Raw genomic sequence first — 24,420 nt, 5'->3', positions numbered from 1 at the left:
AGACCCTAATCCTACCTGCTTTTCCTGCTTCCCCCTCCCTGATTTCTCCCCCAAACATTCCCCCCTTCCACACCCTAAAGCCCCCATATATAAAGTCCCAGCTCACAACCCATGGGCGGACATCTTTCCCTGACATCTCATCCTTCCCTGACATCTTTCCCTTCCCTTCCCTTCCCTTCCCTTCCCTTCCCTTCCCTTCCCTTCCCTTCCCTTCCCTTCCCTTCCCTTCCCTTCCCTTCCCTTCCCTTCCCTTCCCTTCCCTTCCCTTCCCTTCCCTTCCCTTCCCTTCCCTTCCCTTCCCTTCCCTTCCCTTCCCTTCCCTTCCCTTCCCTTCCCTTCCCTTCCCTTCCCTTCCCTTCCCTTCCCTTCCCTTCCCTTCCCTTCCCTTCCCTTCCCTTCCCTTCCCTTCCCTTCCCTTCCCTTCCCTTCCCTTCCCTTCCCTTCCCTTCCCTTCCCTTCCCTTCCTTTCCTTTCCCTTCCCTTCCCTTCCCTTCCCTTCCCTTCCCTGACATCTTTCCCTTCGCTGACATCTTTCCCTTCCCCGAGGGAAAGGTGCCCTGTGCGAAATAAATCTGTATCCCGCTGAGAATTCCATCTGTGCCTCGGTGCCTCCTCCATCTGCACCACCCACTCCCTCTCTCCTCCAAACCTATCAATAATCAGATACATAGAGATTAAAGACACATGTGCAAACATCTAAGCGTTAATAGCATTAAATATGTAGGAAACAGCATATTTTAAAATGAAATGGAAATCTTCGTTAAGGGGTAAAAACTCATTCAATTTTATGTCTTACGGGGTTTATACTGAGTTCAAAATTGTATAACCGTATTAAACTGTGAACCTAAAAATTTGCAGCCACTTTTGAAAGAGATGTATCCTTGCTCTGGGAATTGTTACTGAATATGTTAAAGCTGTATTGAAATGCTTCCTCTAATCATCTGGTTATTAAACAAAAAATATATACATGAAAAAAAAAGAATTCCAGATTCATTATGTATAGGGCCTGCCATGGACATGGGAGTTGGACATTTTTTTAAGTTCATGGATGCATTGCTAGTAAGTCAGTTGATTTAACAGTTTTTCTTCCATGTGGTTAAAATTAATTTCTGGGTCCCTGATACAGAATCAGTATAGTGGGTTATATCTATGTGTACACTGGTAGAATAATAAATAAATACCAAGAAATCTCTGTATTTTTTGCTGAAATATGATGAAAAGATAACTCATTTGTGGTTCAAAAGAAAAGGTTCATGGGGTTCACAGTTCAGTGATTAAGAGCACTGGCTACTCTTGAAGAGGACCCAGGTCGATTCCCAGCACCCACATGGCAGGTAACAGCTGTTTATAACTCCAGTTGCTGGGGATCCAACCCCCTCTTCTGACCTCTATGGGCATTGCATGACATGGGTGCTCTTACATACATGCAGGTAATACCCTCATATACATAAAATAAAAATAATAAAAAAAATTTAAAGGTTTAAAAAAAGAAACTAACCTAAATATCCACAAGCTAAAATACCTATAAATAGCCACAAAGATAAGACTACATGAGAGACACATAAGGAAAGGAATAATGATATGACTCAGTTCAAAAAAATTTTTTTTTTTTGTCTTTTTGAGACAGGGTCTCCCTGTAGCCCCAGCTGTCCTGGAACTCAGTATGTAGACCAGGCTGGCCTTGAACTCACAGAGATCTGCCTGCCTCTGCCCCTGGGATTAAAGGCGTGTGCCACCACACCCGGCTCAAATATTTTTAAAAAATTTATTGCATTTCATTTATTTTGAATGTGTACAGATGTTGTAAATGCCATGGTGCCCATATGGAGGTTAAGGGACAACTTGGGGGAACTGGTTCTCTCTCCCATCATGTGGGTTCCTGGAATCCTTGGCAGCATGTGCCTTCACCTACGGAGCTATCTTGCTGGCCCTCAGTTCAAATACCACATATGAAATGCTACAAGTCTAATATTTACAGTAGAATAAAGAATTTCAGGGACTTGGCTGGGTATACAGCTGAAAAACCTGGAACTGAATTCTGCTTACATTTACTGAAACAGTATTTACTTAATTAGACTATTTCTCAGGGCTCTCATGAAAATAACTGAGGAAATAAAGGTATTTTGCAATCATGTTTTGTGTTAAAATGTAATTTTGGGGCAAAGATTTAAAATATTTAAATAAATTCAAAAAAGTTTATGTATTATTTTCATAACCTTTCCTTTTGCTATGTGGAAACGGTGGAAAGAACAGGGAGGTCAGAGTGATCCCTTTCCTTGAGAAGCTCTCAGTACCTAAGTGAAGGGAGAAGGATGGTGGGCTCAAATCAGCTGCTCCTTGCAAGGCTCAGACCCCAAATCCATCAATTGAGAACAGAGTATTCCAGGGGCACTACTGACATTCTGGGCTAGATAATTCTTTTGAGGGAGAGAGAATTCATTTTGTGAGTGGTAGGATTTGAACAGCATCCCTGACTCTAGCCATTAGTGGTGATTACTCTGCCCACCACTGCCTACTCCCTGTAGGGACAACTGCAAATGGGATGTGGGCAATGCTGATCTAGAATACTCGGTGGAAGGCGTTACAGTACATGGCCAAATACCCTATCTGGGAGGTTCATTGCTGATAGATTAGGTGAGTTGCTCTTCAGAAGCTCTTGGCCCAAACGTACTTGCTTACTCAAGGTTATGTCACTTTGAGGCTTGCCATGTCAAATGACTGGCTGATAGGATCGAAAGCACTAATGTCCATCCCTTGTTTTCCTATGGGACAGTTATTCTTTTTATAGGTGGGGGAGGCAAAGGATTTATTTGGCTCACTCTACCAGGTTACAGTCCATCACTGAAAGAAGTCACGGCAGGAACTGAGCAAGAACTCAATCAGAAACTATGGAGGAACACAGCTTATTGGCTTGTTCTCTGGTTCAATATCAGGCTCATGCTTAGCTGGCTTTCTCACAGAGCCCAGGACCACTGGCCTACAAAGAGTACTACCCACAATGGGCTTGGTCCACTTGTACCAATAAATTCTCTGAACATGAAAATGAAAAACACAACTAATAAACAGTTTTATGGTCTTTTAGTCGATGCCCACAACTGCAGTGCTTCATTTTTAACATATGTTTAACTGCTACTTTTTATTAAACTCATATTAGGAAGAGAGGAATAAGCTTGTCACATGTGGTTTGTGTTATACACTAACTGTTCCCTGTCAGATGGTGAGTTAAAAAAGACAACATTGGGAGAGAAGAATTTAATGTAAGTCTAGCTTATGAAAATCCCTGGTTTGAGTAAAAATTACTTCTGTTTGAGAGAATTTGGGACATGTTCCTGCAGAGAATTTTTCAAGGCACACTGGAGTTTGAACTGAATAGCATCACGGTGAGGCCCCGCTTCAAGCACAGCCCCTGATGTACCAAAGTACAGCTCCATCTCTACACATCCGGGTTCTTTTCAGGGCTTATAAAGGACAGTTATTTCTAACTCCAAAGCTGCTCACAGAAGAGGTGAAGGTCTCTATAAAGACATTACAGGTCGGCTTTCCTCTCTTCTCTGCCTTCATCCTTTCCTTATGTGTTGTTCTCAAGAGCATTCCCTAAAACCCACACTGGTGACGAATCTCTGAGTTTCACTAGAAAAAGACAGCAATAAAATCTTGACTCCTACTTGTAGTATCTGTGCTTTTCAAAGGTCATTTCCTAGGTGATTAAAAGCAGAAAGATACATAGTGAATAGAAAAGAAAGCTAATGGGAATTACTAAAACAAACATCTCATCGTTACAAATTCAAATGTTAGTCAACAGAGAATTTAAAATAATAAGTTAATTATTTCTGGGTAAATCCTACCATGTTACAGACACATACACACACACACACACACACACACACCCTCATCTGCCAAATCCTCTCAACTGCCCTGTGGAGTAGGAATTAAGGCTCTTTGTCTAAGATCCATAGCAACTATTAGCATCAAAGTGCAATCCTGGTCCACTCAACTCCAGGGTTTGCTGCCTGATAGCTGGGTTATATTCACAGCCTTCTCATAAGGCCTCTCTTGTTGGCCCTATTTTTATCTCCTTCAAAATCATCCTCATATTGCTGAAGAGATGTTTCTCAAATATAACTCTGACCATGTCTCTTCTAATTTGGAACTTTTTTATCTTTTGGATAAAGTTCAAAGTCCTTAAGATGCCCTTTAACTGCAACATCTTTTATGGTTTGGTCCATGATTATCTCCCTAGCCTTATGCCTTACCCCTCCAATTGAATCCTGAAAGCACCCACCAATACTTTCTAAAATGGATAGATGTTTATGTAATGATTATAAATACTTTATTTTCTTAGCAAATAAGTGCTACCACTTTCTGAGCCTGTTTATGTTCCAGAACCCATGAGAGGCACTTTATATATATATTATTTCATTTACTTCTCACAATAACCTTATAAAATAAGTTAAATTATTCTTTTACATTTTAGGAAGCTAAAAATTATGTTAAGGTAGATCTTTAGCAAAGTTAATGGCAGAACCAGGATATGAATTTAAATCTGAGTCTTAAATGTTCAACGACAACACAAGTCAGTGAATGCTTATTAAAGTAACTAGATCATTATCTTCTTCATTCCACGAAAACCTAGAATGCATAGATGTCTGGGGTAAATATATATATAGAAGCACTGTAATGTCAGAGATCCCTGAAAATGATCAATTGTGCACCTACCTGCATGAGATCTTGAAGGCTCTCAAGAAAAGAAATCTCTGCTTCTACCATATAAAACTCTGCCAGGTGTCTCCGACTCTGAGAATTCTCAGCTCGGAATGTTGGTCCAAAGGTAAACACTTGCGTAAAAGCCCTGCAATTCAAGATTAAGAGCATGAAACTAGAATTCACGTGATTAATTGTAAGTATTTAAAATACTTTGTGCACTTAAGAAAAAAAGTTTTGCGTCTATGTCATGCCCACACATATTAGCTGCTCTATCTCTCTAATGGGGAATAATAATAGTTTCATTAAAAATGTTACATTTATAGAAACCATTTTATCCCAAAGGAATCTGCAACTGCTTTATAAACCCTATGGTTTTCTAAATATAGAAATATAACCACTTCTGGGTGCACTTTACTGCAGCTGCCTTCAACAGCAGGCAACTATATTTCACAGCAATCAAGAACAAAGTAAAGGAAAAATACCACATCCCAAGAAGCCATGGGGTCTAGTTAGTAACTCGTGAAAACTAGAATTCATGTGGTACTCACTTATTTTTTTGTATATACAAAGAAAGGATGTCACGAATGTTTAACAATCCCAAAAGACATGGGTTATTAAATAAAAATCTCAGTGCCAGGCATGTAAACTGTTGGTCAGGGAGATCCCAGAGGCCCCAAAATGACACAGAATATTTCCTCCACTCTTGGTTGCCCAGCCTAACTAGTCTGTAAGACCTTATTGTTAACAACACAACTTACTTTGGTTGTAGAACACAGAGAATTTAAACTAGAAACTGAACTGAAAAATTCCTCCCTGCTGGCTAGTTTTCATAGCACAGGAAGGTGCTATACAGCCCAGTGGGGGAGGAAAGACATCAATGGTCTTAACCCAGGACAGGACCCTGAATGCTATAATACCAACCCACCAGGCAAGATGTGACCACTGCTACAATAGTGTCATAAAGGTTATAGGGGTAACTAACTGCTCTCTGATTGGATCTGAGGCCTTCTTCACAGGAGGGAATTTGTGTCTGGTACTGTAAACCTGGCCCAAACCCCATGGCTCAGGAGGTCATGGGTTGTAGTAGATGGTAATCTACTACCACTGTTTTGCTTTAAATGCACATGTTGTTAAACTGCTGCTAAACATTTATATTTATACCCATATGTTAGTGTTGCTCTCAATCTTAACTAGAGAAGCCACTTTCTCCTGTGGGGAGCAATACAGAGACTTAACAGCTGGTCAAATCGCTCAAATAAGTGACTGTTGAGTACTCAGTACTAGATGGCACATCTATATCAACCCCACCCCCCTTCTACCAAAGGCTCAGGGAACATCTCAGAAGAAGGAGCAGAGAGAATGTCTGAGGTGGAGGATGGACTGTCTTCTGGACATGATATGGCCGTTGCACTCATGAACTCAGTACAGCAAGTGGTAAGGTCCACAAGACCAGTTAACATTCCAGCAGGCAGCACTAACTGGACTCAGTGGGTTACAAAAAGGACATGAAAGTAAGAGGGGCATGTGGCAGCAGGTGTGAGGGGGGGAGTGGGGATGATACCATCAAGACCCATGATATACATGCATGGAAATGTCAATAAATAAACGGTACTCTGAAAAAGGTACAATTCACTTTATTTCTATTTCAAGCCTACTTAAGTTTTTACAACCACCTATATCTTCCATCTGATACTGAGGAGGTTAGGAAAGATTTTTGAAGAACTGACTACCCTCTCAATTTCAAAAAGGACCACCACTCAACTACTCAAATAAGGGAGGAGGAAATCACTCTGACTTTTAAATTCCTCCAAGAGATGGATGCTATATCTTCATTCTTTAATAAGCATAGTCACTCTCATATTCAAACAAGGCAACACCTGAAATTAGATAAGCACATATATATCATATATGATATACATCATATACATATTATATATATGAATATCTTGAGGGTTTAATCTTAAATTCTATTTTTGTAAACAAGAGGTTTAGGGAATTTCTTATCTGTACTCTTTTTAAAAAAATTTATTATTTTTATTTTATGTATATGAGTATATTGCCTGCATGTATGTAAGTGCACCTGTGTTGTGCCAATGCTTGCGGAAATCAGAAGAGGGTGTTGGATTCCCCTGGAATTGGAGTTACATACAGTTGTTAGCTACCATGTGGGTGCTGAGATTCAAACCTGGATCCTCTGCAAGAGTAGCCAGTGCTCTTAACTGTTGAGCCATCTCTCAGCCCCTCATCTGTGATTTTAAACTCACTTTATTTTTGTCATTAGTCAAATAACACTAAGGTCAGTACACATAGTGTAGAAAATACCTGAATTTAAAAATATATACCAATTTTGTTTTGAAGATATTCTGGGAATGAGAAAATGAAAATATTATAGTAGAAATCTCCAGCTTCTTTTTTTCCTTCTCCAAGACCATTTCATTTGGTAAGAAGCTTAGGAGTCTAAGTTTTGATTCTGCATTCCCCTTCTTGAGACCATAATCAGTTACCTGATGACAACCTTAGTTTTTAACAGAAAAATTAACACAAAAATTCAAAACATCACTATAATAACCTCTCTTCCAAGATTCAGATCCAGATCTGTCTATTGAGATGGTCCTAAAAAGACCAAATTTACATTGTGCAAGATGAACAATCTTGCCTTTATTTGTTTACTTTTTATTTTATTTTACTTTTTTAAGCTTTTTTTTAAAGCACTTTTTTAGTGCTTCTTGGGGCTAGATCACCCTTGACTCCAGTTCCAAAAGAATCCGAAGCTCTCTTTTGACTTCCTCTGCATCGCATGACATGGGTGCACTCACAGACATGCAGGCAATACATTCGTACACATAAGATAATAAAAATAATAAATAAAATTTTTTAAAAAGTAAAAAAAAAAAAAGATAGTGCTTTTCTATGTAGCCCTGACTGGCCTGAAACTCGCTATGTAGACCAAGAAGATGTCCTTGAATTCACAGAGAGTCACCTGCCTCTGTCTCTAGAGTACTGGATTAAGGGTATGCACTACCACAAAACTGGCTCTGGCTTTTCTTTTAACATTTCCCTCAGTTGTTAATCTACTTAGTTACAAGCACCCCCCAACGCTTACTGCAAGCAGATCCAGTATCATTTTGATTACAACATTCAATTCTTTACACTTTGGAAAACCCTCTCAAATCTACTGACTTATCTCTACAGTGAAAACCTTTGTCTCTGGCTTAGAAAATAACAGTGTTCTTTTGCTTTGTTGTTTGAGACAGAGTCTAGTTATATGGCCTAGGCTAACGTTGAACTCTTCAAACTCCAGTAGGTGTCCCCCCACCCAGGGATGAGATTATAGGCATGCACTAACCAAGCCCAACAAATAGCTTTCTGGCTGGTGTCTGTTTCTTGTCTTCCTTTGGCCCCAAACTACTATGAGTTTTCAAAATTAAATCTGATTATGTCAGCTCTAATTTAAAAATCTTCAATGACTCTCCATTGCTAAAAAAGATAAAATTCAAAGTCCTACTCTCTCCTTATGTAGCCTTTTATCTCCAGCCACTCTGATTCATTCTCCTTATCTAGCATGTCCCTGAACCTTTAGGTCCCTGCAGCGAATATTCTTTAACCTGTAATGTCCTATCCCCCCTCCCCCATTTATTTTCCCTCCTGTTTATTTTTATAACTCTCTATTCATATATTTAATGTCTTACCTTTGAAATGTAATTAGGTTTTAAAATAGTCTCCTGACAGTCAAACCATGAAATTTTCCAGACCAGAATCATATTTTATTCATCCCCAGTCCTCGCTAAAGCAGGTGTTCCTGCGGAATGAATGAGTACCAATGATGACAGGCCTCAGCATCAACTGGAAGGCACAGCATCCTCAACAGCAACATGACAACGGGAGCAAAACACTCAGATACGTTTTTCTGAGGCTTAGTACTGAAAATGGGTACTAAAATAGGTATCTAAAATAGGCCAAATAATTCAAGTGTATCCCAAACAATAAATTCAAATGTTACAAGCCACTGGGTTTCCCTTCCAAGGGCTATGTTATCTGAGGCAGGTTGGCAACAATCTATCTAATTTTTTTTTTTTTTGTCTTTTTGAAGCAGGTCTCCATGTAGCCCCCAGCTGTCCTGGAACTCACTATGTAGACCAGGCTGGCCTTGAACTCACAGAGATCCGCCTGTACTCTGCTTCCCAAGTGCTGGGACTACAGCCGTGCACCACCACGCCTGGCTGTTTTTTTTTAAAACAGTATTTATTTCTGGTATTGCATCACATAAACCCAGATGTCAACTAACATTAAAGTGAAATTTTCTATGGCATAAATACATAGGTAGCATAGCTGAAATTTACTTTGGAGGTTATGAGTTATAAGGGAAGGTAGCTGGATTGCTATTCAAAAGAGACATGCTATTTGTATTAAAGTATTAGGCACAAACACTGTTTTATAACCAGAACACCAAACTGAAATCACAAGGGCAACCAACTCTCACATGGCAAATCCACGTAGGATGCTATGGAAGAGTAGAAATAGATGTTTATTTTATTTTATTTTTTGGTTTTTTGAGACAGGGTCTCTCTGTAGTTACAACTGGCCTAGAACTTGCTATGTAGACCAGGCTAGCCTTGATCTCACAGTGATCTGCCTGCTTCTGACCCTCAAGTGCTGGGACTAAAGGCGTGCACCACCACACCCAGCTAGATGTTTATTTTTGAGGCAAGGTCTCACGAGGCTGGCTTTAAATTCTTATGTAGCTTCAAATTCCTCAAAATCCCTTATGAGGATGTCCTTTAACTTAGGATCCTCTTGCCTCCACCACCCTAGTTTCTAGGATTACAGGCATGTACCACTATGTCCAGTTTATATAGCACTGGGGATCCAACTTAGGGCTTTGTGTATGAAGGCACACACTCTACCTTGTAAGATATATTCCTGGCCCCAGATTTTTTAATTATAGTAATTCCTGGCCCAGAATTTTTAATTATAGTAAAGACTAGGCTCTGAGTGAGGTGTTCAGGATTTAAGTAACACCGTAAATCAGAAATGATGACAGCAGTCCTTCATCTGAATTAACAGACAGATAAAATAAGATGGGAGATATATGGAAAAATTGCCTAATTCAGCATCCAGCTTTTAGGTAGAGGGATGTTTAAGCCATTCACTAATGGTCACCCTACATCAGCACTTAGTGCTCTCTTAGAGAACTGTGATCATGGCAGTAGTGGACAGTGGTTACCATTAGAGAGTGATCCTCATGGATTAGGAATTAAATGCTGAAACCTTACATTTAACCCCCTGAAAGCTGACTCATCAATGCATGGACTATTACTTTTGCTGTCTAGAATAATAAACTCAAGTTCACAGAGGTTAAGAAGCTTTCCTACAAGCCACAGAGTCATAATCTTCTAAGTGGTGGAGGCCAGATTTAAGTCCAGATCTACCATAATGTTCACAACCTAGACTATGAGATTAACAAAACGTGTGCCTCTAAGTAAACATTTATAAGCTCAGAAAATTATGAGGAAAAATTCATAGTACATTCTCTCTTTGAAAGATAGCTAGGGTAAGTAGTTTGGTGTATTTAATTTCTTTATGAATAGCTTGTCATGCACGTAAAACCATTTTAATGTGTTGTCACGAAAGAAAGTCATGAGAATAACAAATTCTCTTTATCAACATATAACTTAAGCGACTGATTTAGGCCTTTTTGGTCTTCAAATTCTTACAGGGAGGGAGGCTTGGCATGGAGCTCTAGTACATTTCACAATAATTTTGTTTCTGGATCCATGTAAAACATTCATTTTAATTTATGCCAATTTCTTCTTTGTTTCTGTCTTCCACAGTCATGAAGGTCATTTGCAGCAAGGCTTAAACCATTGCTTCTTGGCCTTTTGGCTAAGATCAAGTGTAGCCAGGCATAAACCTACCAACATTTAAAATAAAACAGGAGAACAAGGCCATTTCTAAAATAAGACACAGAACCAGGTAAAAGGCCAATTCGGCTGTGAGAACAGCAGAAAGCACTTAGCATTAAAAACCATTCTCATGCCAAATTATGAAGAGAGGAGAGCTATATATGGAAAGCTGGGAGCTTGGAGTAGATGTTCAAGATAACAAAAGTACATTCAATACACATCAATCAAGATAGCTACAAAAATGGCTTTTTGGAAAATAAAAAGCTAAAATTACAGAGAAGGTTCTACAGAGGTCACTTTCTCCCTCATGTGGAGTTTTCCAAAGCCCTCATGTTGCTAAGTAGATGATGTAAAATGGTCACTGAATGTGTGACCATTTATTCTTTCTGGAGCTGAGATTTAAGAAGTAAGATTCATATTTTGAAAGAACACAGATTTCCTGTTCTTTAGTTGGAGAATATAATCAGCATATAGTCAGCAACTTTCCCTCAAATCCTCCAATCTTCACATCACTTCTCTATTGTCAGTTCAGTACAAGGTCACTGACCTGAAGTGAACTCAGACAGCCTTACACAGGCCTTTAAAACATTTAAAGCATTGCTAAGTGGCTTCCCACTATTCAGAAAACGACTGCTAGTCTAAGACCATACCATCCTGAAGGCAGCCAATCTTGTCCCATTTCAAAAGCTTTATCATGGTCAGGTCTGGTCTGCAGTTGGATAGGAGAAAATGACTATTAGCTGGTCTGACGAAGGCCTCTAAATCCAGCTACTATGGAAGTTAAAGCAAGGAAAATACAAGTTCAAGTCCTGCCTGAGCTACAGAGCAAATTCAAGGGTAACCTGGATAACTTAGTGAGACTTTGTCTCAAAAAAAAGTAATACCTCCAGCAGGTCTTTTATTATTCAGGATTATTTTGGCTATCCCGAGTATGGTATTTTGTGTTTTCATATGAAATCTGATATTATTTTTTCAATTTCTGTGAAGAATTGTGCTGGAATTTTAATGGGTATTACATTGAATTTGTACAATACTTCAGATAGGATGGTCATTTTCAAAATATTAATCCTACCGATCCATGAGCATGGGAGGTCTTTCCATTTTCTGGAATTTTCTTCAATTTCTTTCTTCAATGTTTTAACATTTTCACTGTATAAGTCTTTCACTTCCTTTGTTAGATTTATTCCAAGATTTTGTACGGATTTTGAGGTTATCATGAATGACATCATTTCCCGGATTTCACTTGTTGTTGGTATATAGGAAGGCTACTGATTTGGGGGTGTTAATTTTATATCCTGTCCTGATGTCAAATTATACTACAGAGCTACAGTAATAAAAACAGCATGGTACTGGCATAAAAACAGATAGACATATTGATCAGTGAGATAGAACTAAGGACCCATACTTGAATTCACTCATCTAAAGCCACCTGATTTTTTGGGGGGGGGTGGTCTTTTTGAGACAGGGTCTTTCTGTAGCTCTAGCTAGCCTGGAACTCACTATGTAGACCAAGCTGGTCTCACTCTCACATAGAACGACCTGATTCTGCCTCCTGAGTGCTGGGATTAAAGGTGTGTGCCACCACACTTGGCAGCCACCTGATTTTTGATAGAGGAGTCACAAACACACACCGGAGAAAATATATGCTCAGCAACGGTGCTGGTCAAACTGGATAGCTGCATGTAGAAGAGTGAAACTAGACTCCTATCTCTCACCATGCACAAAAATCAATTCCAGGGGACTTGGAGAGATGGTTCCATGGTTAAGAGCACTGGCTGCTTTTGCAGAGGACCCAGGTGTGGTTCCCAGCACCCACATGGTGGCTAACAATTGTCCATTAACTCCAGTTCCAGGGTATCCAATATCTTCTTCTGGCTTCTGTGTCACTGCATATATGTGGTATACCTACATACACACGTGAAACATCCATGTATCTAAAATACAAATGAAATTTTTAAAATTAAAAAAAAAAACAAAAAAAAAACCTCCAAATAGATCAAGGACTTCAGCATTAGACCCAATACCCTGAACCAGATAGAGGAGAAAGTAGGAAATACACTGGCAGTTCTAGGCACAGGAAAGGACTTTCTGAACAGGACTCTGACATCACAGGCACTAAGTCCAACAACTGGAAAATGGGACCTCATGAAACTAAAAGCTTCTGTACAGCACAGGACACCATTATTCAAGTGAAGAGGCAACCTCCAGAATGTGAAAAATCCTTACCAAGCTATACCCCTGAAAGAAGGTTAAGATCTAGAATATACAAAGAACTCAAAATCCTAAACATACCCTATGCCCTATTCACAATCCAATTAAAAACTGAGGCAAGGAGCTGAACAGGGAATTCTTAAAAGACGAAACACAAATGGTTGAGAAATACTTTTTAAAATGTTCAACACCTTTAGTCATCAGGGAAACACAGATTAAAACCACTTTGAGATTTCACCTTACTCCATTCAGAATGACTAAACTCTAAAACACAAATGGTGATAAAGCTGTAGAGAAAAGGAAACTCTAACCCACTGCTGGTGGCAGTGCAAACTGGAGTGGCCACTATGGAAATCAGTGTAGCGATTCCTCAAAGAGCTCAAAATTGATCTACAATATGATCTGGCCACACAATTCTTGGGTATATACCCAAAAGACTCTATGCCCTACTACAGAAATACCTATTCATTCATGTTCATTACTTCTATCTTGATAAAAGTCAGAAACTGGAAACACCCTAGATATCTACCAACTGATGAATGGATAATGAAGGTATGGTACATATATACAATCGAATGCTCTTCAGCTCTAAAAAATGAAACTATGAAATTCACAGGTAAATGGATGGGAGTGAAACAATCATCCTAAGTGAGGTAACTAAGACCCAGAAAGACAAACGTCACATGTTCTCTCTCATAGTTGGACACTAGCTTTAAAATCATGGATACGTATGTTTCAATTTGAAAATCCAGAAGACAGGAAAGTAATAAATGCCCATTGAGTGGGGGGGAGGGGAAGAAGACTTCCTGGGAGGGAGATAGAATGCAGTGATATAAAGGGAGAAAGGAGAATAATAGCGTAGGAAGGGTTAAATGGGGTGGGGAATGGAAAGGCAGGACAGAGGAGGGAGGATGGGAAGGGATAAGTAACACTAAAGTCCTTTATAAAAAGCCATTTGGAAACCTATCACTATAGAAACTTCTCAAAGTATATACATACACATTATGAAGAGACTTAAAGGAGTTATCTCATAAATAGGGGGATACTACCTCCACTAGCCATGATTAAGTTAACAAAATAAAACCCCAATACCAGGAATGAACTCCCTCTCTTGAAGCTGTTGATCAGGCAGGGGTCCAAAAAACTCTTGAACAATACTGGCCATTGCCTCTGCTTTTGGTTACCCACCAGAACTTGACGATAAGACCCTACTGTTGAAGACACTACATCTATGAGCTATAGAGCAAATCAAGCTGGTGCTAACCTCAAAGCCTCGTCTCTACTGTCTAGCTTTCATAGTGCTAGAAGGTGTTATGCATGCAACTGGAAGGGGAGAGGGAGAGAGAGAGAGAGAGAGAGAGAGAGAGAGAGAGAGAGAGGAGAGAGAATATGAAATTTGATGGAGGCATTAGGGGGAGGTGAAGATAGCAGGAGATCTAAATACCATCAAATTATATTGTACAGAAATCTAAAAAAATTAATAAAAAAATTAAACAATAAAAAGTAAAAAAAAAAAGTTTGGCTGGGGATACAGCTCAGTGGTAGAGCACTTGCCTTGAATACATGAGAGCCAAAGTTCAGTTTCCAATACTGCAAAAAAGATAGTCTATTTTACTGTCTTGTGCCCCCACTGGATTATGAATTCTATAATGTCGTCATCATTATTTCCGCATGCCTCAGAGCAGATTTCAGACACTGCTTTTTCAGCTTTCTCCTATTCCTCTCTCTTGCAATACACTTGGTAGAAGGTATAAAATATCGCCCTCACCATTTCAATATGTCAAGATGCCTTGGAGGGGGACTTTCTAGAATCAAAACATTCTTCTCTGCTATCATCGTCAAACACTTTTGCAAGATTCATGGGTCAGCGAGATGGCTCAGTGGGTAGAGGTGGTTGCCACCAAAAATGATGACCTGAATTTGATCTCTAGGACCCATATGGTGGAAGGAAAGAACAGACACCTGCGAAATGTACTCTAATGACTACATGTGTGCTCCAGCCATGCACACACATACATGAAAAAAATAAATATAATAAAAAGATTCATTTTGGGGGCTGGAGAGATAGCTCAGTTAGTTGTTAAGAGCACTGTCTATTCTTGAAAAGGACCTAGATTTGGTTCCCAGTACTCACAAGGCAGCTAACAATCTTCCATGACTCCAGTTCTATGGAACTGATGCCCTCTTCTGGCCTCCACTGGCACTATACAACACGGGTGCACTTACATAACAAGTTGGCAAAAAACTCATACACATAAAGTTAAAAAAAAAAAACAACTCATTTTTAACATGTCCTTAACAGTTTACTTGGTACTGAGTCTGAGGCTTAAGCAAAATTCAATCTTAAGTATACAATGAAATTCAAAATCAGACTCTGACAACAACCTTGCCAAAGGGGCTGTAGCATTGGCTATTCCTCTCTGACATGGATCGAAAACACACTCTATCAATGGGAACAAAGCATCTAGGTTCTAAGATTGGAAAGAATCTGACAGCATAAAAACCAAGTGCAGGAGGGTCAATGTAAGTCATGAGGTCAAAGAGACAAAGGAGAGAACATGAAATCTTCCTTGTATTTTGTGGAAAGGGGTGAATGTCCCTTTTTATTCCTTCAAACACTCCATTCTCTTGAAATATAGAACACTGCATTCACTCAGTTTTCCTCCTACTTCCCTCTTCTACTTCTCTGGCCTCTGGCTCTCCCTCTTCTAACAGGATACGTATAAAATACTAACATCATTACAACTTAGGCTGAACTAGCCTAAACCTTCTCCATTTCTGTGGTGTAGAGTCAAACCTAGGGCTCTAGGCATACCAGGCAAGCACTCTACCACTGAGCCTTACCCCACTCCTAGACTTTTCTTCTTCTATCACTATATATTTTGTCCCTACATGATCTTCCTTGGCAAACAATTTCAATTAATTACCTACAATTCACACATACACACTAGAGAATATCAATCCTTTCTTGTCACTAATCGAACTTCCTCTCCCAAGTCCCCAGTTTGATTTCCATGTTCTTCCAACCTACTTAGGTCAAAGGTCAATCCTAATACGTTCTTGATAATATCATGAACTTCTGACTTCTGTTCACAGAGCCTTTCAAAACAGAAACGTACAAAGAGTATTGATATAATTATTTAACACCCATCACTACCAGATTGCAAATTTTGTGATAGATTTTAAGTTAAAAAAAAATTTTTTTTTGTCTTTTTGAGACAGGATCTCCCTGTAGCCCCAGCTGTCCTAGAACTCACTATGTAGACCAGACTGGCCTTGAACTCAAAGAGATCCGCCTGCCTCTGCCTCCCAATTGCTGGGATTAAAGGCATATGCCACCAATATTTTATTTATTATTTTTATTTTATGTGTATGAGTGTATTGCCTGCATGTTATGTAAGTGCAACTGTGTCATGCAATGCCCTCAGAAGTCAAAAGAGTGCATTGGATTTTCCTGGAACTGGAGTTACGGATGGCTGTCAGCCGCCATGTGGGTGCTGGGTATTGAACCCAGGTCCTCTACAAGAGCAGTCAGTACTCTTAACTGCTGAGCCAACTCTCCAGCCCCTATTTTAATTTTTTTACACTTCATAGATTTCACTATTGCTGTTCATTATGGTATCCCTTCGTCTCTGAACTAGATGAAAGCAAACATTTTCTATAAAATGCTAACCCTTCCCAATAGAATTTTATTTATTGTTTGTTTTTTGAAGACAGGGTCTCTCCTGTAGCCCCAGTTGGCCTGGAACTCAATATGTAGACGAGGTTGGCCTCCACCTCACAGAGACCCACCTGCCTCTGCCTCCTGAGTGCTGGGATTAAAAGTGTGTACCACTACGACCACTCTGAGCAGAATTTTGAGACAGCATTGAGATGGGGTGAGGGCAGGAGAGTAGGGTGGTAAGTCAATTACTGAGCCAAAGCCTCAGTTCCTCTCTGAAACAGTCATTCCCAGAAGTATTAGAAAGATAACAAGAGTTAGGATTATAAGTCCACTACCCGTAGGCTGTTTCAGAGTTACCCCTTTCTCACCAGCCATTCCCAGAACTGCCATTCCCTGCCCCTCACAATTGCTCTTTTCTGTCTTACACTTTCCTCTCTACCTGAAGTCCCTTCTCAATGGAAAGGGAAAGTCACTGGTGCTGATAGTTAATCAGAACATTTTTCATTCCATTTTAGAACACAAGGAAATAGTAAGATGGGGCTGGGGAGACGGCTCAGTGTTGCACAAACATAGGGACCTGAGTTCAGATCTCCAGCACTCATATAAAAGCTGAGTGTGGTTGCAGATGTCTGTAACTCTAGTGCTAGGAGAAGGAAAAGGGGCATAGAAACAGGAAGATTCCCTGAGCTGGCTGGTCAGTGTTGTTATTCAGTGGGTTCTGAGTTTAGTGAGAACCCCTGTCTTTAAAGGTAAGGTGCAGTGCAGTGCAGTGCAGCAGTGGAAGACACCTGAGGTTGACTTCTGGCCTCCAGACAGGTATACATATACAATGTACGTACACACACACACACACACACACACACACATACACACACACAATAAAAGTCTATGTACTTTTTTTTTTTTTTTTGTCTTTTTGAGACAGGGTCTCCTTATAGTCCCAGCTGGTCTGGAACTCACTATGTAGACCAGGCTGGCCTAGAACTCACAGAGATCTGCCTGCCTCTGCCTCCTGAGTGCTGGGACTAAAGGCATGTGCCACCAAGCCTGGCTGAACACCCTATGTACTTTATAGTTCTTTTTAGCTGTGGCCACTTTTGCTCAGGCTCAGGAGTTTAAGCAAGGAAACTTCATGTGTGGCATGGTTCCTTCCCCTCACTTCCTTTAGCTACTTTCAGGTTCAAGGCCATTCTGAAATCTAGACATTTGGACCTGAGAAAAAGCAGACTTTTGTGACAATGCTTAGCTGGTCTAGACAATGATTCTCAAGCTTTGGCATGCATTAGAATCACCTGAGATTGATAAAGCACTGCTTTACCACCATCCTCCAGAAGCTCTGCATCAGTGGGCCTAGAGGAGGCCTGAAAGGCATTTACTATTATTATTGTTATTCTTATTATTTGGTCTTTTTTTGAGACAGGGTCTCCCTGAAGCCCCAGCTGGCCTGGAACTCACTATGTAGACCTGGCTGACCTTGAACTCACAGAGCTCCGCCTGCCTCTGCCTCCTGAGTGCCAGGACTAAAGGCGTGAGCCATCATGCCCAGCTGTATTTTTTTTTTTAAAGTATTTATTATGTGTGTGTTTCGGGGGGAGGTGGTAGTGGTGGTAGGATGCACACACCAAGCTGCATGTGTGGAAGACAGAGGACAACTCTAGAATCAGTTCTCTCATGGTTATGTGGGTTCTGGGGATTGAACTCAGGCTGTCAGGCTTATGTGGAAAGCTCTTTACCTGCTGGGCCATTTTGCAAGCTCCAAAGTCCACATTTCTGTAAGTCCTTGGGTGATGCTTCTGCTGCTGCTGCTGGCCTAAGAACTATACTTTCAGAACCTTCTGGAGTTTTTTTTCAACCTTGGTTGCACAGCAGAGTACCACATGACACTTTATGAAACAATCTTGGGCTGGAGAGATGACTCAGTGGTTAAGAGCACTGGATGTTCTTGCAGAACCTGGATTTGAATCCCAGGACCCACATGGCAGTTAACTACTGTCCATAACTCCAGTTCTAAGGGGATCTGATACCCTCTTCTGTCTTCTGCAAGGACTACACAACATGGGCACACTTACATACATGTAGGCAATACACTCATACACATAAAATAATAAACAAAATTTAAAAAAATCTTGTCCAGTCTTACCCCCAGCTGATGCGCCTATATTTTAAAAGGATCTGAAGGTACTCCAGCGCAATCAGAACCACTGATCTAGTTATCTAATCTAGTTATCAATTACAGTTAAAAGTAAATGGCACAAAATACTGTCACAAAACGGGCTATTTTGTAATAATGGTACTGTTTGCACAAGGTCTATAGGCTATGAAAACAACTCAAATCATCCAAAAATCTTTGAAAGACAAAGTCAAACAGAGCTTGGCTCTGTAGTTGATCACTGCAGACTACAAACAAGTCAGGTGCTTTTAAAGGAGCATTTTCCCCGAACTGTAGGAGTAGGAAGGAGAGGAAAAAGAAAGAGGACGGGGAAGAGGTTGGAGAGCAAAGATGGAAGGTGAAATTGGAGGGAGAGAAGAACCAGGACACAGTGACACAACACATCACAGAGGAATGTCCTTTAGACTCTGTAACAGCTTGAGCACATATGTACCAAATGACACATACAGGAATTTCAGAGCTGTACTGCAGATGTAGCAAAATGCTACAGGAAAAATATCCATCAGTAAATAAGAGATAATCTGTGGCACATTCACACAAGAAATACTCTATGGTAGTGAAAATGAATAGATTGTACAACATAGATCTTTAGGAACATAATGTAACAACATGGATATTGTTAGGAATATAATGTAAATGAATAAAGTTACCAAAGAATACAGATGATTCCATTTATATAAAATTGAAGCACTTGCAAACTAAACAATGTATCATTCATAAACAGAAACATGAAACTGTAAAGAAAAATAAGGGAACAATTAAAATTGACAATAGCAACTACTTCTTGAGGGGTAGGGAGGGAAAGGGGATAGGGTTAGGAAACAACATACAGGACACTAAAGAAACAAAGCATGGGGGGTTGCTGTCAATACACTAATACACACACACACACACACACACACACACACACACCCCTTAACTATGCATCTATTCTTAAAGCTTAACTTTGTGGTCATATAATATTTAGATACTAAAAAGGAGTCAGAACGAACAAGCCAATGCAAACAATGAAAGTGACAGTTATAACAAAAGTACCAGCACCAGAGCCCAAGGACCTACTAGACCACTACTAAGTCCATTAGCTTCCTAACTCTCTCTTCTCCCTAACTCTCCATGTAATTCAACAGACATGCATCAGGTACTTATAGCTGCCCAGCCACTCAGGGCAAGAGAAACAAACCTCTAAACTGTACAGGACATAAATGCCTAACAGTCTAGACAGTGGTCAGCTAGATCTTCCTTTCATTTTATATAGAAGCCACTAGCTACATATGGCTATTTAAATTTAATTTGGGTAGAATTAAATAAAATCAAGAAAACTTTAGTTCCTTGAACTATGGCAGCTGTACAAGCCACACCTGGAGTGCGAACAGCAGCCAAGGCTAGGGGCTTTCATACCAGACAGAACAGATACGAAAACAGTTCTATCACTTAGTGAGTTCAGCCCAGCACTGAAATAGATTGGTGCCATCTCAACAAAGCCAGATGATCAATTAGGGGGAAAATGTGTGTTGAGACACTGGGTCATGAGGAGAGAGATGACTGCTGGGCAGAGCTTCTGGACCTGCTCCAGCCTAGTCACACACGCTTTATTGTTCCCCACAGCTACTGCTGCCACGCCAGACCTCTTTGGCTCTTTTTCACTCTCATATCTACTGCTTTACAGAACATAAGCCCTACTTCTTTGTGTCTGTAAGCAAAGCTTCTTTGACAGGTGGCTTTCTATCTGAAAGGTGCTGATGTACACCTAAGGATTATTCAGTAATGTATGTCTGCAGTTCTTGTTAATTTTCCAAATACATGCATGCAAAACTCTGAAAATCAGCTTTTTTAACTAGGTAAACTATGAACCACCTTATTCATGAAGATGATGTGGATCCATTACTCTCCAATGATCCAGGCTACCCAAGTAGGAATACTCAAGGCAAACACAAGATGAAATGGGTAGTGCTTCTGGTTCGGCTGGACTTATAAATAGGTCTTTGACAAAGACACATTGTTAGTAATACTGTTAGTGTGACCATTAAAATGAAATATGCTTGGGGTTGGGGATGTAGATCTTCAGGCAGAGTGCTTCCCTCGCAGGCAGGAAGCCCTGGGTTTGAGCCCAGCACCATCCAAAACCAGTTGTGATGGTATAAACTTGTAATCTCAACAAGCTGGAGGTGGAAGGAGGATTAGGAAAAAGCTCAAGGTCATCCTTGGCTACACAGTGAGTTCAAGGTCAGTCTGGGCTACATGAGACAGCATCTCATAATAAGCAAACAATAAGCAAAACTAACGATATACTAACTCCTAACAAGGTCAGTCTGGGCTACATGAGATGCTATCTCATGTAGCCCAAACAATAAGCAAAAACTCCTAATGATATAGATCATGTTATGACCCACATGAAGGATAGAGAGACGTTCTCTGGATTGAATTACTTGAAATATTATCTTCAAATTTCCAAGTTATACTCAACTCTATACAGCTACATGTGAAACATCAGTGCATTCAAATCAAATATACATTTTGGTTAAGACATACAAGAAAATATTTGAGAATACTCTGTACTACAGTAATGTCTACCCAGAGTTCAGTTTTTTCATTGAACTTCCTGCTAGTGTCCTGAAGAGTAAAATCAGGAAGAAAGCCCAGAATTCAGCTGAAGAAGCTATGTAAGGGCTGGGTAGATGACTCAGCGGTTAAGACCACTGGCTGCTCTTGCAGAGGACCTGGGTTTGGTTCCCAGCACCTATATGGTAGCTAGCAACGATCTATAACTCCAGTACCAGGTAACCCAATGCCCTCTTCTGACCTCCATGGGCACTGCATGATACGGGTGCATTTACACGCATGCAGGCAAAACATTTATACACATAAAATAAAATAAAAAATAACTGTAAAAGTTATAATTAAAGAAAAAAGCTAAGTAAATAAAACAAATGCTCTTGAAATAAAAAGCAGGTCCCAATAAAGGAATTCTCAACAACAGTAACAAAAACATCTCTACCACAATTCTCATGCTCACTCTTCCTTTTAAATATGAAATAAAGCTTTCTGGGGCTTTATATACCCTCTAAATGATAAAGATTGACATGACCCATGTCTGCTAATCTAGGCCACCTGTATCAAGGGGCAAACCATCACTGTTATTATTTTTCAGGATAATGTGTTATGGTTCAGAGGTAACATCAAAAGAAGTAAAAAATAAGTAATAATGTCAACCAACATATGTGCAAACTTATTTGTTATTAGCTTTTAGTCATGAAAAGGAAGCAAAAACAATGGCTGTTTCTTCACTAGCAATTTGCTTTGAAGATAAATTTCCCTTTTATTTTACAGTAAATAAAACTTATTAATACTTTTTGTAATGTTTCTTTCATTTCTATTGGGGCCTATCAGACTTTCTATTTAGCAGTTCTCTTAAAACAAATATAATACTAATAAAAGCAGATATTTGATGATTGTGTAGTCATCAACTTGATCAGACATCCTGGTTTGCCCAGAACCCATTTCATGCTACCTGGCCTTGAGTAATCAACAGTGTCCTCTTTACTCCTCACCTGTTGCTGCTGGGCAGGTAAGAATAATTACTTCAGAAAACTGGATAGCAGTTTCTTAAGTTGTTTAGATACTAGATCTGTCCCAATACTTACTTAAGTCTGTTAGGGTAGGTTTCAGTGAAGTAACATATACAAAAATGTTTCAAAGATTTCTGTAATTCATATACAGTTTACAGAAAAAAATTTAAGGTTTTGATTTAAGAAAAAAAAAAAGGCATTAAAGGGGCTAGGGAGATGGCTTGGTGGTTAAAATGAGCACTGGTTGCCCTTCCAGAGGACCTAGGTTCCGTTCCCACATGGGAGGATGGTGGTTAGTAAAGTCCTTAACTCCAGTTCAAGGAGATCCTATACCCTCTTCTGGTCTCCAGGGGCATTGTATGCATGTGGTGCACTTACATATATGCAATCAAAACACTCATACACATAAAGTACAAATACATAGTCTGGGTGGGTTGATACACACCTTTAATCCTACTTGGGAGGCAAAGGCAGACAGAGCTCTATGACTTCGAGCCCAGCCTGGTCTATATAGAGAGGTCCAGGCCTACAAAGTGAGTTCCTGTCTCAAAACAAACAAGTAAATAAACAAAAAACCCTAAGTAAAAAAAAATTGTTTTCTTGTTCTATTTTTAATTCTGCATTTTCTCTTAAAATTTATGTTTTAACAAAGATAACAGGGTTACTGTCTGCCAAAATCCAGTTATAAATCCATAGCATACAAAAAAAAAATCAAAGCTACAGAAAGATTTCCAATCTGCGCAACTCATTTTAGAAAAGTTTGGTACATTTGCTATAAAACGCATTTTACATGTTATTCACATGCACTTGTTCAAATTTGCTCCTGAATATTCATGAAAATGAAACTGAACAAACTTCGTGGTAGAGTCAAAGCAAATTGGAGAAGCGAAACAGACTAAGTAGACAGAACACTTTCATTTCAAAGTAACCAATTTTGAAAGAAGTCAGGGGGCTTTCCTTTAATGCCACAGCAGGACAGAGCAGAGGTGCTCTTCATCTTGACAAGACTGACTGCCACTCACCACCACCAAGAGAGCTGCTTCAGGAAAGGCCACCCTATACAGGCCAAGCACGTTTTGCAAATACTTTTACCAACTGACATATATAAGGTTTTTAAAGCTAATGTCAAATGCATCTATATTCTGTAGAGAGAGGCTGTTGTAAGACAAGATTTGATTGCTAGAATGGGTGATGCAGGGACTCAAGGCCCTGGGTTCTAATCTCAGCACTCACCACACAACACAGGATGCTGTAGCAATTAACTTACTGTGAAGTTTTATATATATGTGTATACACACACACACACACATATAAACACTAGAGGATTTAGATTAATGGGAAATAATATTTATTACAAAAAATAAAAATTAAAAGTTCATTTTCATGTATTAAGAATACGTATGGAGGATCCAGAGTTCAGTGGAATTCTTGGCTACATAAGGAGTTCAAGGTCAGCCTGGACTACATGAGACCCTGTCTCAAAAAACAGAAAGCAAATAAATAAAAATGCAAAGCATAAAAAAAAAAGAATACGTACACTTCAGTATTCTCAACAGAACAATATTTATTCCAAATTTGTTTTGTTTTGGTTTGGTTTGGTTTAGTTTGAGACAGGGGTCTCCCTGTAGCCCTATCTAGCCTAGAAATTTTTATATAAATTTATTTTCTGATATAGATTTTCCAAAACTTTAGCTAAGATCTTTCTCCCAACTAGAAAAGACTAATGTCAAAGGTATAGAAGCAATTCAAGCCCACAAATCACAGCAGCTAAAAAGAAATAGATACTGAAGCCTAGGGCCTATCTGTAGCTCCTAATCACCATGATCTATGATGAAGTCATACTGAGTTACTTCTTCACTCAACAAGTATTTATTATACTACTGTTCACCATGGAAGGCACAAAAGTAAATCAAACATGGCATTTCACCTTCAAAAGAACCTCATAAACAAGGAGGGAAGAGCATCGATATAAATGTACAAGTTGGAATTATAAACTCCCTATGAAAAAATATGGGAGAAAAATCTTTGTAATTTTTGAAAAAAATTATTTTATATCTGTACATGATATGTCTGTGTATGTGTGTAAGTGGGTGTGAATATGCCATGGCACAGGGCTAAAGGTCAGAGGACAACCTGGGTATGCGTCCTCACCTTCTACCTTGTTCGCCATTTATCATACTGCTCACTCCAGGCTAGCTGGCC

General features: G+C 39.5%; 1 protein-coding gene across 1 annotated transcript in view; it reads right to left on the bottom strand.

The window, feature by feature from the left end:
- The window catches only part of Nars2 (asparaginyl-tRNA synthetase 2, mitochondrial), a gene marked incomplete in the record, with an annotated part of 159,637 nt that overhangs the window by 46,943 nt on the left and 88,274 nt on the right, over window positions 1-24,420 (bottom strand). The window contains 1 exon segment of the mRNA XM_008844196.3: window positions 4,717-4,849. Coding sequence (XP_008842418.1) covers window positions 4,717-4,849 — 133 coding nt within the window.

This window comes from Nannospalax galili, unplaced genomic scaffold, assembly GCF_000622305.1.
Source record: "Nannospalax galili isolate Female #2095 unplaced genomic scaffold, S.galili_v1.0 scaffold278, whole genome shotgun sequence".
Lineage (NCBI taxonomy): Eukaryota > Metazoa > Chordata > Mammalia > Rodentia > Spalacidae > Nannospalax > Nannospalax galili.
This window is presented reverse-complemented; position numbering and strand designations above follow the sequence as displayed.